This window comes from Stegodyphus dumicola, chromosome 1 (genome assembly GCF_044657685.1).
Source record: "Stegodyphus dumicola isolate Sdum_Otavi_A_Nest chromosome 1, ASM4465768v1".
Classification (NCBI taxonomy): domain Eukaryota; kingdom Metazoa; phylum Arthropoda; class Arachnida; order Araneae; family Eresidae; genus Stegodyphus; species Stegodyphus dumicola.
The window spans coordinates 75,505,334-75,521,445 of NC_140768.1; the positions used below are offsets into that span (position 1 = coordinate 75,505,334).

At 30.7% G+C, this 16,112-nt stretch overlaps 1 protein-coding gene across 7 annotated transcripts in view; it reads right to left on the reverse strand.

Annotated features, from left to right (window-relative positions):
- Positions 1-16,112, reverse strand: part of LOC118194398 (ankyrin repeat and SAM domain-containing protein 6-like) — a 117,893-nt gene that overhangs the window by 11,508 nt on the left and 90,273 nt on the right. For 6 of the 7 annotated variants that reach the window (XM_085816366.1, XM_085816353.1, XM_085816357.1 and 3 more), the window contains 2 exons: positions 9,117-9,189; positions 1,249-1,288 (listed from right to left, as the gene is read on the reverse strand). In XM_085816366.1, the coding sequence (XP_085672492.1) occupies positions 1,249-1,288; positions 9,117-9,189 (113 nt within the window). Of the gene's footprint in view, positions 1-1,248; positions 1,319-9,116; positions 9,190-16,112 lie in introns of those variants that run through there. The other variant, XM_085816363.1, reaches the window with a different exon arrangement.

The window sequence follows — 16,112 nt, forward strand, 5'->3', positions numbered from 1 at the left end:
CGCATTTAATGTATAACGGATGGTGTAAGCTAAAATTATCTAATTATCTATTTCAGTTAATGTTAATGATTGCATTGCTCCTTAATCTTCGAATTGGATCCCGCTTATTATTTTTTGCAGACTGTAAGAGCAATTTTATAAAAGTAAACTTGAACTTTCGATTATGTCAAATAGAATTTCCGATGCTGAAACTTCCAAAGGATCTACAAAATGAAAGTATGTTTCGATGTCCAACAAACAAAAAGTGGAATTGCTGCAAAAAATGGATAAAGACATGAAGAATGTGACATAGAGGTTAGTGAAAACGAAAAAATTTCGATTGACAAGTTAGTCGGTATTCTCGGCACAGCAATTAACGGGACTTGAACAGCGGAACTTTGTAACTGAACAAGAAATTATGTCTGTTTATAGAATTAAAGAGAAAGTATGATCACATAAAACGAAGCAACTTAAACAACTTACATTGAAAGAAATGTTTAATAAAGTAAACAAATAAATATTAAGCTTTTTTTTGTTTTGTAAATTTTGATACCCTTTAGATCATAATTGTTCTTTATTTCATAAATTACAGTTTCATATTTTTAATTTTAGAATTTCTGCATGCCATATTACGAGATTTAAACTGATGATCTATAATCCGGAATCGCCGAAGTCCCGACGAGTCCGGATTAACGACTTTTGACTGTATGTATGTATACTTCAGGTTACATTTAAGTGCTTATATGTGACTTTGGAATTTGCAAGTTGCTAATGCCAAAATATTTTTATGCTACTATTTATTAATTTTTTTAAATCAAGTAATCCAGTTTTTTCCTATTTAAAAAAAAAAAAAATTCATACTTCCCACCCAGGCATCCGAGTGTAGATAAACAAATCTGCAACATGAGTAGTAATATATTTTTTTTTATATATATTTATAGTAATTTTGAATTTTGCATACATACATAAAACTCAAATACATTTTTACCTTTATTGCAAGATTATCCAGTAGTAAATCATGAAAACTTATATTACCTAGTTGCATGCTTAATTTGTAAGTGTTTAATTGTTTTCTTTTTATTTTAAATTAAAAATTTTGGCTGCAAGTAAAAAATGAAAATGAAATCTTGATAAAATAATATCCACATAATAATTTGGAATCTGTCTAAACAAAAATTATCCAGGTTCTACAGAAACATAAACATTTTACATTTTGAATACAATTTTCATAAACAACGACTTAATAAAACTTCTCTGTCTATGACTCACCTGCAAGTAAATCTTCATCTTCTGTTTTGGGTTCCAGAGACTTTCAATAATAATAAAAAAGTGATTTAGACTTTAAAATAAATAAATAAATAAAGATTAAGATACATCACGAATATGAATATCACTTTATAATAAATACGAATAATAATAACGAATAAGAATCTTTAGATACATCTGGAAAAAATGTAAACTTTATGAACTATATGAATAACCTTTTAAAAATATTTTACCATTTTAAGGTCATATGATATGATAAATATAAAACACAATGTATTGATTTATTTTCCAATTTTTCACTCATCAATTTTTTGTAGAATTTTGCTTTGAATTAAAAATCTACATATAAAACACATCTTCTCATTCATTTCTCTAGAAATTCAAACCCACCCCAATGGTCCCTTTGCCTGATGTCAGTGGGATGAGAGTATGTCCCTATCTCTCTTCACATTAACTAGCACCAAGAATCGTTTGTCCGACTAAAACAATTCTCAATGAGATTGCCAGTCTGTGTGTTTTCTATGCCATTGTAAATGGTGCTGCCAATGGGCTGCTGTCAAAGGTATGCAGCATTCAGGACATCAGGTGACTACGCCCCTTTTATGATGTCAAATGGCCAAAGTAAACTGAGACCCCTGTGTACCCCAGATGTCCTAATTTACTGTAGCCATGTGGAACTGCTCAGCAATGTTACCATACACAACTGCTGAGCAATGCTGCCTGCTGTCTAGTTTCGATCTCATTCTACCTGCAAGGTGATGTATCAGTCAGTGGATGGCCAGTAATCAGTTAGTGGATGGCCAGGAAACAAAAAGTGTTTCCTGGCCATCCACTAACAACCTTTCTAATAGCTGTACCTGTCATCATGCTTTCCAAGCTCACGAAACAACACTTTTATCAATTTCAAACACTTGGGTGACAGACATCAAAGTCCGCCCCTCTTCTAGTTTGCCAGTTATTTTACCACGTGTAAAGGGATCCTGATGTTTTCTTGTAGCCATGTCGCATACACAATCTCACTTTTGCCAGCAGAAGAATGGCTGGAAATGTGCAATCCTTTGTTCTTTTAAAGTTGTCTTACACTGGGTGCACAATTCGAGTTTCGCATATCCTGACATACTCTATGATATTTGCATATGCATCACCTTTCTACTGCGTTGGCTTTTCACTCTCTGAACGCTAATGCCCTTTTCAACAATTCTGTGATTGTATATTGCAAAATAAATTTGTTACTTAAACTTTGCACACTAGTGTATATGCATGCTATTTTTTAAATATGATGTATGCATATATATCGTATTTTCTGGCATATAACGCACATCTAAAATTTCAAGCTACATTTTTTAATTTTTAGGTATATTTGGCATATAATGCATACCCAATTCCTCACGAAGAAACCTTAAAGATACATGTGCAATGCTCTTATGTTTTCAGGTCGAATGAAAATCAAAGGCTTTAGTAAATTGCACTTGCATTAGTTGAAATACAATTGATCTAGTGTTTTAGTAGTAAATATGGCTCCCGCGAAAAGAAACAAACACAGTTCTGGTTTCAAATGCAAAGCCATTCATTTTGCGAATAAAAAGGGAAATCATGCTGCAGCAAGGATATTTGGTCCTGGTGAAAGCTTCATGTGTGAGTGGAAGAAAAATTATGTCACAATAATTAATATGCAAAAGAATAAATGTGCTTTGCATAAAGGAGTAACGTAATGGCCTTTCCTAGAAGAAAGTGCTAAGAATTGGGTTTTAGAAAAGAGCTAGAATGGATTAATTGTACCAAGAAATAGTACAAAGTGAGCCATAAAAAATGGAAATGAAAGTGGAAACCTTAAAGCAACTTGAAGTTGGTGTAGTGGATTTATGGCATGGAATAATTTAGTTCTACGAGAAAAAAAAAAAAAAAAAAAAAAAAAAAAAGTTTCAAAAAGCCTTCCAAAAGGTTTGGATACTAAATTGACTAGTTTTCAGAAATATATTATTGACCTATGAGGGCAAAAAAATTATTTACTGACACATACTGGAAATATGGATAAAACTCCTGTAATGTTTGGTATGGTAGGAAATAAAACAATTGATGTGAAAGGAACAAAAACGGTTCACATAACAACAGGTCACGAAAGATTTCACTTCACTGTAGTGCCTTCCTACGTAGCAGACAGTTCAAAATTAAAACCCATGGTTATTTTTAAAAGAAAGATGATGCCAAAATGTAATTTCCCAAATGGTGTTTTCATTCGTGTTCACGAGAAAAGATAGATGGACAAAAAGAATATGAAATTGTGGATAAGAAATTTTTCGCAAAAGCGTTCTTTTACCTTAAAGAATCCAGAAAGTCTTTTAGGTCTTATCTAACAGATAATACGAAGAAATTATTGAAAGAGCATAATACAGACATGGCATTTATTCCAGGCAGATTAATGCCATTAGTTCAGCCTTTAGATGCGTGTATCAATTAATCATTCAAAGAAAAATTAAAACGAAAGTGAAATACGTAGATGTTACAAGGTGAAAAAACATTTACAAAAGGAGGCCAAATGTGTTATGTCTGTTTAGAAACAGTGTGCGAGTGTATAATAAAAGCATGGAATGAAATTAAAACCAGACATAATTCACGGCAAACAGAAGATAATTATCTATTTAAGGATCAGCATAACAGTGATTGAGAAGATGAAACAGAATTCGATGATGTGCCTGAAGACAAATATAATGAACTTTTCATGTTATCTGATAAAGAAAATTTTTAAGTTCATTAGGTATGTCATCTCATTTAAATAAACAGCATTTAGATACATATAAAAACCTTGTACAGATATTAGGATTTTTTGAAGCTGGGAGACATGAAAAATGAGCAATGCTCTCGCCGGGAATCGAATACGCGCCGAGAGTGCTGACCACTAAATTATGAAGGCATGCCAAGAAGGTGGGAGAAATACCTTATATAGTTCCCCTTTTAAAGGGTGACTGCGGATTAGGGGACCCGATCGCCAAATCCTGAGGGTGGAGAATTATCATCCACTACCCTTTTAGTTCAGGCGCCACTGTAGAAACATTAGGTATTTTTTTTTTTGAAGCATGAAAGATAAAAAATGAGCAACACCTCTGCCAGGAATCGAACCACAGACCTCTGGAATATGCGCCCAGCGTGCTGACCACTACACTACAAAGGCATGCTAAGAAGGTGAGAGAAATACCTTATATAATGCCCCCAGCGTGCAGACCATTAGGAGAAATACCTTATATACTCTCACTTTTAAAGGGCGATTGGGGTTTTTAGGAGACCCAATCACCAAATCCTGGGTGTGGAGAATCATCATCCACCACCCTTTTTGTTTGGGTGCCACTATAGAGACATTAGGCATTTTTTTGGGGGGGTAAGCATGAAAGATGAAAAATGAGCAATGCCCTCGTCGGGAATCCAAGCAGGGACCTCTTGAATACGTGCTCACTACTACACTATGACAGCATGCTAAGAAGGTGGGAGAAATACCATATAATCTTATTCAAAGGGGCAATTTGCCCTGAAGGACTATTATTTTCATTTTGGCATTTTGCGTAGGCTCACTATAAATGTCCGATTCACTTTTCAAATTGTTGCCACCAAATATTAGTGCCCTATATTATATTTAAAGAAATTAAATAATGAAGAATCTGCAACTGAATGTATGTTTCGCGCATTGTAATTAAGCAATTGTATCTAGAGCCACCCAATTTTGAATAACGTACGTTTCCACCCAAACATGGGCATCTGGAAGCCCAAATTTGGAATTTGTTTCATTATCTATTTCATATTTTGTAAAACTTCAACGAGTTTTTGATTAACAAACTCAACGATTTAAAAGGGAGTAATGGCAACACTCTACGGGGAAAACAAACCTATTTATCTCCAGCGCACGAAACTGGAAGGAGAGGCTCGGTGTGGTCATCAAGCTATAAGTAATTCTGAAGTTAAAATTACTTGTGGAGGTTCAATATTTATGTAAGCCACATCATATTTGTTTTTAGCAAATATACGATTATAGTTATTTAACAATTTTTGCATATGATCATCATCAATTTCACTATTTTCAGCATAATTATCAAATTTCTTAGTTCTTACACTATTATTACATACAAAATTGTTTTGAAAAAGTTTATCTAATTGAATAGCTTTACTTATGATATGTTTAAATTGATATACTTCATAATTATTAAAACTCAATTTCAAAAATTGTGAAGTAATCATATATTTGCTAAAAACAAATATGATGTGGATTATGCTAATATTGAACCTCCACGAGTAATTTTAACTTCAGAATTACCTATAACGTGTATATCATACTCAGCCTTCCCAAAGATAATAGTGAAATTAGAAGAAAAATAGATGAATTTAGGGGAAGAACACCAAATCTAGAATACTAGTTAATTTTGAGGTCGCCAATCATTCTTAAAGCAGCTATCGAATTTTTTATATCTTACATATATATACATGTATGAGATAAAGGTAATGCATAAAATTTAAGTAAGATAATACATGTATGATTTTATATTGAAATATATATTAATATAACTATAAAACAGAAAGTTATTTTTCATCAATATTTTATATTTTAGACACATAGCAATTAGAATAATATGATCTTCAGGATTTGCAGAAGAAACAATATAACCAATTTTTAAGGTATAACTATATAACTATTAATATGAAAATTTAAAGGAAGAAATAATATGACTGAACTTTAGAAAAATCAGCAGTTATTTCAAATCATTTAGTAATTAAAGGAACTGAAAAAATTGATTTGGAAACAGCTATAAAATTTATTTTTCTCTTTTCCCAGATTTTCTAATTATAATACAGTCAAAAGTCGTTAATTCGGACACCCATAATCCGGACCTCAAAGCTCGCATAGGCGTTTACGTGTGCGCGTAAGACCTTTACGGCTGCGAATATGCATGTGTGCATGTGCATAATACGTTTACGCATGCGCATTTAATGTATAATGGACGGTATAAGCTAAGCTAAAATTATCTAATTCAGTTAATGTTGCAGATTGCGGTGTTCCTTAATCTTCGAATTGGATCCGGCTTATTATTTTTTGCAGACTGTTAGAGCAATTTTATAAAAGTAAACTTGAACTTTTGATTATTTCAAATAGAATTTCCGATATATATTTACTATTTACTAACATGTAAAGGATCTATCTAATCTGCTCTGCGGGGGGGGGGGGGGCGCAATGAATTGGAAGTTGATCTGTCAGCACTATCCTTATCTTCAGGGCAGATGTTTTTATTTTATTTGGCTTATAATTCCTTACTAAATGTAGTACTTCATTTCGATGTACTCCGTCTTTGATATGATTTAAATCAAGTTCCTCGTCATTATAATTCGCTTCCGATAGCGAAGAAAGTGACACAGAGGTTATTGAAAACGAAAAAATTTCGATTGACAAATTAGTCAGTATTCTCGACACAGCAATTATAGGACTTGAACAGCGGAACTTTGTAACTAAACAAGAAATTATGTCTGTTTAATAGAATTAAAGAGAAAGTATTATCACATGAAACAAAGCAACTTAAACAACTTACATTGAAAGAAATGTTTAATAAAGTAAACAAATAAATATTAAGCTTTTTCTTTTTGTAATTTTTGATACCCTTTACATCATAATTGCTCTTTATTTCATAAATTACTGTTTCATATTTTTAATTTGTAATTTCTGCATGCCATCTTACCAGATTTAAATTGACGATCTATAATCCGGAATCGCCGAAGTCCCGACGAGTCCGGATTAACGACTTCTGACTGTAGTAGTAGAAATAATAATAACAAAGCAAAATATAACATCAGTAATGAGGAATCACTGTAATAAACTGTGGCTTCCTATATTGAATATAGTGGAGCTTCTGATCCTAAGCATCTAGCATAATGAATAAATAAGTTCACAAACAAATTAACTGAACAAGAACTTGTCTGATGAACTGTGCCTCGAGTTACAAACACTCAGGTCAGGAACAAATGATTTTAATATTGTTTTGAGATAATTTTTGACACAGAATCAACATTCAGGGACTTCTAGAAATATCATTTTAATGTTTCCTATTGCTTAACTCTCATTAATAAATTAAGGCAGCAAGTGACTTCCAGGATCATGAAATCACGGCCAGATAGTGTTGCATTGCAGAGATTTTGAGGGCTTTGATCAATTTTATGCTATCTATAATATTAAGTCTGTAGGCAAAACCATAGGCTTGGAAATTAACAATGAAGATATGGAAAAGTTACTAGTGGACCAATAAAAATGAGCTCAACAAGAAAGAGTTGAAACAACTTTAGAAGCAGCAATGAAGGTTGACTGAAGAAAAAGTGCCTTCAGAGGATGAGGAAGAAAGAGAGATAAATTTAGTTATTAGATATTGAAAATTTGTGCAAAATGGAGTAAGATAAAAAGTTTCATGGAACGATGTAACTCTGATAAAGCAACAAATATTAACTACAGCATGAGTGTTTTTAATGGTAAAGCTCTGTCTCAATTTAGAAATATTTTACAACGTAGACAAATGCTTTTGGACAAATTTTGAGTGAAATGCGGGCTCAGCAAATCTCAAGCAAAGTTGAGTGGGGCTATGAAAACAAAGGAAAAGATAAAAGAAGTTGCCCAAAGACAATTACATGGTGTTCTTACAGAAGAGAACTCCTTATTCAAACAATATCCTCCTTCTCATCATGTTCCACTTAGGTTGTTCACTCATTTACATACAGGTACGTAAAATTAAATTAAATTTTCCTCTATTTTATCTCTTTTATATTGTATTTACTTTTTCTTATCTTAGAATGAAAGATTTCTATTGGTTTTGAATTATGAATTCGTGCAGATGGTAACATTCTAAATTTTAAATAAGCTATCATCTATGGTCGAGGAATGGTTTAATCCATTTTACATAAATTCCAGTGGGGGAAAATAGTTTTGGTTTATGAACATTCCAGATGACAAATGGCCTTCAAGAAAAAATTAAATTTGTCAAACGAAGTTTCACTGTACAGTCATATGAAAGTACAATAATAATCAAAATTAAGTAAATATATTTAGTTGATATATGAAATGTAAACATACATATTATAGAAGTACTCCTTCCCTTATTCCTTAATGCTGTTTTTTACTTAAATAAAAAGTTTTAATTACTTCAAAATGATTTTCTATGCAGCATTTATAGATACTAATAAATCATCTGAGTTATCAACTACATTTTGTGCTGATATAAATATTTACATCTCTTTTCTCATGATAATTAAAAGGAAAAAAAATCATTTATTTCAAAATACTGAAGTTTATTCCTTTTAACAGAAAGAAATTACAACTTACTGCTATAAAAGCTCATTCATAACATGGATTTAAATATTAAATTTTACTATGAAAACTTCAGAATCCAAAAATATTAATTATTAACAAGGAAGGCCATTCTTACCTAAGAACTTTATTTTGAGGAGGAAAATGATTACTTACATTACAATTTTGGCCTCGAAGTTATTTATCTATAAGCTTACAATGGTAAACTGGAGTTTCACGCTGAACATTATGCACAGACAATTTTTGATTATAAAACTCAACTTTTTTCACAAAAGCCTAACTTTTTATACCAAAGTCAAACTTACCCCTTTTTTAAGGAGGGGGGGGGGAAGCCTGACTGTGATTTATTTTTGCTATTGATTATATTATACACATTAAGAATAATTGTAGCAGTATATTCTGTTATAAGATTTTTTAATTAGCTAAAAGAGAAACATCATTTTAACATTGAACTAATATGCACAGCTTTAGAATATATAACTAAAAATATTTTATAATTTTTGTTAAAAATTTACAGTAGAATATACTTTTTAAAATGTGTTCTTACTTTTGGCTTTAATCCAGGATCTGAACTTGAATTACATTCTCTTGACACATCAAAATATTTAGGTAAACCCAAACTATAAAAATAAAACTTTTATTTATTGGGAAAAAAAGTAAATTAAAACAGCTTTCATATTTTAAGATACTTATATAGTTAAAATTAATTTAGTATAACCTCCTATGAATATCTAAAATTTAGGAATGCCAGATTACAATAATCACAAATGAATTGACAAAAATGAAATGTTGCAATCTCTGAAAATCTTATACTCATTTTCAACCTTACACTCATTCATCATCTTATATTCTTACTAACTCTAATATGTGAACTACTAAATGTATTGAAAGCACTATTTCCAGCTTTATTTCACTTCACAGCAAAGCAAGATGTGTATTTTCTGATTATCTGATTTCAGCATTCAGTAAAATTTCTGCATTTTTGGTATATTTTCGAGTCTATAGGTGACAATAGCCAACAACACATGCTCAAATTGTATGCGTATACGTACACACAAATTCATGGTACATACTGTGGTGAATAGTACCTCCCGGCTGTAAAAATTTAAATATTGGGCTTTTTTTTTTTTTTTTTTTTTTTTTTTTTTTTTAAGCCCAAAGGGCTATTGATTTTGTTTTGGCATTTTGCATTGAAAACTTTAAATGTTGGTTCGCTTTTCAAATTGTTGCCACCAAATATTATCGCCCTGTGTTATATTCAAATAAATTAAACAATGAAGAATCTACAGAAATGTGTGTTTCTTGCATCATATAAAACAATGGTACCTAAAGCCATCAAATTTTGAATAACGTAATCTTCCACTGAATATGGGCATCTGGAAGCCCTAATTTGGAATTTGAAATTAATTCTATTATCGATTTCATATTTTGTAACACTTCAACGAAATTTTGAATTAAAACTCCACTATTTCAAAGCGAGCAATGACAAAACTGCACGGGAGAAAAAAAAAATTTTTTTTAGCTCCTGGTAATTTCATTTGTGCCTTTGGAGACTATGTATCAGAAATTCTAAAGACGCTCATTTTAAAATTATTTCACAATATTGCTGTTGAATCGGATTTTATGGTTTAAATGCAAAGAACATTTAATAAATAAAGGTAACACACAAAAGGTTAAAACAGATTCTTCGGGCATAATGTAAAATCTGAAAGCTTTCAGATTTTGCATTGAAAACTAATTCTTAAATGTTAATTTCTAGGGGTACCACTTTATTGGAATTACTTTTGGTTTTGACTTTTACCCTTGCCTGCATGAATGATGAAACACGAATTGAATGATTGAAGAGTTAGGTTTGGAGGCAACTTCCCCTTGCTAAGTCTGTCTCCTGCCTACTCAACGGTCATTCACATATGCATCTTTTTAAAAAAAATTGTTTAATTTAATTTTAATTTATTAAATTAGTAAATTTATTTTCATGGATTGATTTTGCACTTGATTTGCTTATGCTTCTGAATTTAAATGATATTGTAGATTAGTTCGAGAATTAAATCTTTTACATGTTTGCACATTTTTTTAAAAATTATTTTGGCTTTTTTCCTTTCTTTACAATTTAAATTTGCTTTTTTACTTTTATACGTATTTGTTAAAAATTAAATTTAAATTTGTTTAAATATATATATATAGCTTTGTAAAACTTTGTAAAACTACAAGCTTTGTAAAACTTGTAAGGCTAATGCTACTCCACTTCCCACCAATACTAATAAGACACAATCACTATGAAAGACTTTCAATTGTATCTACCAAATCACCTGTAAAGAATGTTCTCTCACATATATAGGTCAGACTAAAAACCCTCTCAACCTCAGAATTAATAACCATAGATCTCATATTAAAAAATTTAAAAATAATAGCAATAATCTCACAAAAAATAATCAGCATACAGCTATTCTCAAGCATTATAATATGCATAATTTTGATAACATAGAAATTACTGTGCTTGATTTTGTACCGAATACTAAAATTAGACTTTTTAAGGAATCCTTATACATACTTCAAAAAAAGTCACTTTACCCTTACGGACTGAATGCTTATCTGAGTCATACCACCAACAGACAGACAGAAGTCTCAATATATGGACAATTCAGATTTTTTAGCAGTATTACGACCAGAGGTACCAGAGGAGGTGATTCCAAACACAAAAAATTTTTTTCTACTCAAGATCTGAATTTAATAATTAAAAATCTTCATTCCTTCCTTGAACATAATGAATTTGCTAAGAATGCCATAAAACTTCTACATACATTTAAGAATGTTACCTTGTGGAATCTAATTAAAGTCGTAAATGAAAATTTTAGCTGTTTACAAATCATAAAAGACTTAATTATAGACTTCTGCAATTTTAAGCTAAAAAATAGCAATTTTTTTCACAAAAAACTGTTTTGTACGGTACAATTCAAACACCCTTCTTACGATCAACTAAAAATACCTAACATTTTCAAAAAATATCAACACTTGCTTCCTGAGCAACAACTCCAAATTAAGCCCTGCTTTAAATTTGAAAAGAACTTAGATCAACTAGTTATCAACCACCACGAGATTCAAGAAAATTGCATGTGTCATTGCCAACAGGCTCTTTACCAAAAATATGTCGATCCTTTCCACCAACATGTGATAACAGGAGATCTTAACATCATTGAAGACTTAGAATTACGAGACCTTTTACAACTTGGCACCAAGTTTCGTCCTACTTTTAGAATCAATAAACATCTTTGCCTCAGACAATTCAATCAAGATCTTGATAAACTTATCATGTTAGCTAGTAATAAATCCAATTTACCTACTACCACATTTCTAGAATGGAAAGCTGCACTGATTACAGAATTTCAACATTCACTCTTCAAGGCACCTTCTTTCAACTCTCTACACAATAAGAAACGACTCTTAGATCTAACCAACAAACTACAAGATAATTTTATCATTACCAAAATTGACAAAGCAACAATTTTAGTGTTCTCTGAAAAAACTTTTATTTTGACCTTCTGCACAAAGAACTAAATAGTAATGGCACTTACCAAAAAATTACTACCAACACCAAAATTCTTATCAATAAATTTAATGCACTACATAAAAGACTTAAGATACATCCACGGAAATATTATAACAGATTCGCAAATCTCTATGCCCTTCCAAAATTTCATAAGTCACCTATTAAATTCAGGTTCATTGCCAATAGTACCAAAAGTTATCTTAAAGAAACAGATTATCTTTTTGCAAAAAAACTTCGTTTAATACGTGACTTGATTAATAACTATGATTTTCAAGATCTGCATTGCAACTGGATGCAAAAAAACTTCGTTTTTTGCAAAAAAACTTCGTTTAATACGTGACTTGATTAATAACTATGATTTTCAAGATCTGCATTGCAACTGGATGATTTCAAGTAACAAACTCGTAATTAAGACAATTAATTCAATTAAAATCGACCATATACAATGCTATGATTTCGAAAACCTTTATACTACCTTACCGCTTGAAGAAATTTATACCAGCCTACTTGCTCTACCAGATATAATTCCTCAGATTTCTACAATAATTAATAACGAAAAATGGCAACTTTTTCTTACGAGCATGCTTTTCAATAATTATATTCTCTTTAACAATTGTATCTTTAAACAAATACAAGGGATCCCAATGGGTGGAAATTTTTCGAGCTCCGTCTGCGAATTATTTCTTTTCACAAGAGAATTGACATTTGTCCGATCTCTGGACGTAGCAGAACAAAAATTTTTTCAACACGTTTATCGTTACATTGATGATATCATAGCCATTCACAACCATAACAAAATAGAAGCAGCTAATATCTACCCAACCAGCTTAAAGCTAAATAAAATAAATACGGTGCAAGATAATGTAGTATACCTTGACCTTAATATCATTGATTACAATTTTATTAAAGTCTACGACAAGAGGAGAGAATTCACTTTTTCTACACTAAAGTTAACAAACTGGAATTCTAATATTTCCAAAAGAATCATCATTAACACAATTTTTTCACAGATTCTTAGAATAAAAAGGATCTGTAATACAACAGAACACTTACAAGAAGAAGTACTCTACTTCGTCACAATTTTGAAAAATAACCAAATTCCTAAGAAAATAATTAAAAATACTTTAAAAAAAGCTGGCATTAGCCTTACCAATTTTTAGATAATTAGTTTTGGATAATGAAATTTTCTGCTTAAAGCCTATTGGAGGGCAGATGATGGATGGCTAATTCAGATTATCTAATGTAAAAATTGTATAAATGTAAATATACAGTTTATTCTTCTTCAAACATTTACTTTCCTCCAAAGTTTTTGGCACTCTACTTTAATACTATTATGTAATAGTTTTAAATTACTTAGAAGGCCAGACTCTGCTTTTATTAACAAAATCGGGCCTTTTCATTTTTCATAGTAGCTTGACAGCCCTCTAGCTTGAATGACGACTTTTATTAACAGATGATTATTTTCCAATTTACACTTTCTTTCTGTGGCCAAAAATAAGTAATTTTAGCTGAAATTAGCCATTTTCACTTATTTTTAACAGTTTTCTTCTTCCTACAACTTGACTGACGCCATTTTGAGTTTTTCCGTGTTTTTTTCTCATTTGTCACCCCCTTGTGTAAAAAAGAGGGGGACCGGCCAACTTTCTCTCTCAGCCCATTGGCCTCTTCAGTTTTAAGCTTCGCACGATGACGTCATTATACAATAAGGAAGGTTGGTTTGAACAAGAAAAGATTTTTGCGCCCTTTTCCAAAAAAATTTTCCGGAAGCTGAGGACGGAACCTTTCAGGTCAGTTTTTTTGTTTTTAGTATAAGTTTTTTGGTCCTAATAAGACCCTGCAATGTTTTTACTTACTAAATTGAATAAATTTTTTTTTTTTTTTACTTACAATGTCGATTACATTTTTTTACTTAACAATGTCGATTACATTTTTATCTGTTTACAGCACCTTTCTAGGACCAGCCCGTACATTGATGTGTATTTTGACTAATAGCAGACCGCTATTTATTTTAATTTATTATTTTTCTACTTTGATTTTGATTTTGATTTTACATCGCTCGGAATCATAATAGCCTTTGACACCTTAATGTGTTTTTCAGCGGACGTGTCGGGAAAAAGAGACAGAGCAGTGGAGCTACTAAAAAGGATTTATTCCAAAAGAATTTTTTCGGAAATACTAATATACTTTTGTATAAAGTTTTTTTCGCATTAAACAAGAGCTTCAATGGTCTGTTTCGGCGAAATGCGTAATGGTAATTAGCCTATTTCGTAGATCAGTTTTTTTCCCTTGAAAAGCCAACTGAGAGTACGAGTGGGCTAATATACCAATTTTCCGCTATTTAATTATTGTTTTTGTAGCTAGTTTTTTATGCTTTTTGTGTCTTTTTATTATTTTTTAATTTTGATTTTAATTTTTATGTATTGGCATATTATACATTGGCAATTTTAATTTTAATGTTTTATGTATAGGCATTTTATATATTGACATTTATAATCCATGTTTTTGTAACTTCCTGATTTATATACATATATTTTTTCCGTCCATCTTTTTTTCATGTGAGTTAACTTTTCACATTCACAACAGTCAGATTAATTAATTTTTTTCATGCAATAGCAAGTCTTCCAGCACTAAAATTTGGCAATTTTATCGCGCTTATACAGTTTTTCCAGTTTTACCAGGCAAATTTCTTATTGTCTATGTAGTACTATGTTACAACATTTCATGGAGCTACAGCTCCTGGTAACTTTTTAGCAAGGTAGCTGCAATGTTCCTACCTACTACTATTCTTTCAAATCTTTTTGCAGCATTATGCGCAAAAGTTTTTGAGACCAGATAGGTCTTTCATCTAATTACCAATTCACTTTACATTTTCTTTTTCAATATATATATATATATAGATAAGAATAAATTGAATTTAATTAAAAAATATATATGTAATATATGTATATATGTAAAATGTCCTCTTTCTTTTATTTTCATTTATAAACATAGCAGTACACATGAGCCATGAAGATATCCAAACAATCATTTTTCACTATTCGCTAAGTCACCAATGAATGACAACTTTTCATATGAGGTGTGAATTCATGGTGGATAATCTGGTAAATAGTAACTACTGGCTATAAAAATTTAAATATTGGTCATGTAGAGTTTTTTTATTTATTTTTTTAAGATAAAATTTTTTCTTTCTTTTATTTTATTTATGAACATAACGGTACATATGAGCTATGAAGACAGCCAAACAATCATTTTTCATTAATTCACAGTTACCAATGACTGGTAACTTTTCATGTGGCATAATCAAAGAGTTATAGCAAGTTGCTTGCATAAATCCTCTACCTTATGTTTCTGTACGCATGATTTAAAAAAAAATTACACCCATATTTTGCTTAGAAAGAGCTTTGTAAAAAAACTTATATCAAAAGTATGTATATAGTCTTTATAACTTTAGTTATAATTAACTAAATCATGTTCTCCTAGTTCAGGCATAAGAAATCTTTGTTTAGTGGCAGGTGTTACATTATACGAGGGCTATCCAGAAAGTAGATTACGTTTTGGAATAAAAAAATAAACAAAGTATAGATAATAATAAACAGAGTTAGGGTGTAAAATTCATGAAGACTAAATAATTCCTCAATGAGGAAATCTTAATTCATTGGTAGGTCTTACATTAAATAAGGTTACACACTTCAAGGTTAAAATTAAATTAAAACTCTACAATGATTTCTTCAAAGCTTATGAGCAAAGACAAATAGTAAATTTATTTATTAACTTAATCACTAAATATTTATATCTGCACCATTTGCATGAATATAAAGGAATATGTAACTAAGGTGTGCATATTTATTTATGCATCTCTATGTAAAAGTATGTATATATAGACATTTAGATAGATATGCACACATACATTCTTTAATACTTAAAATCACTCCTTACAAACAAAGACATAAAAAACAAACGAAAGTTATAAGTGCAAAATAAAGTACTCAGTTTTAA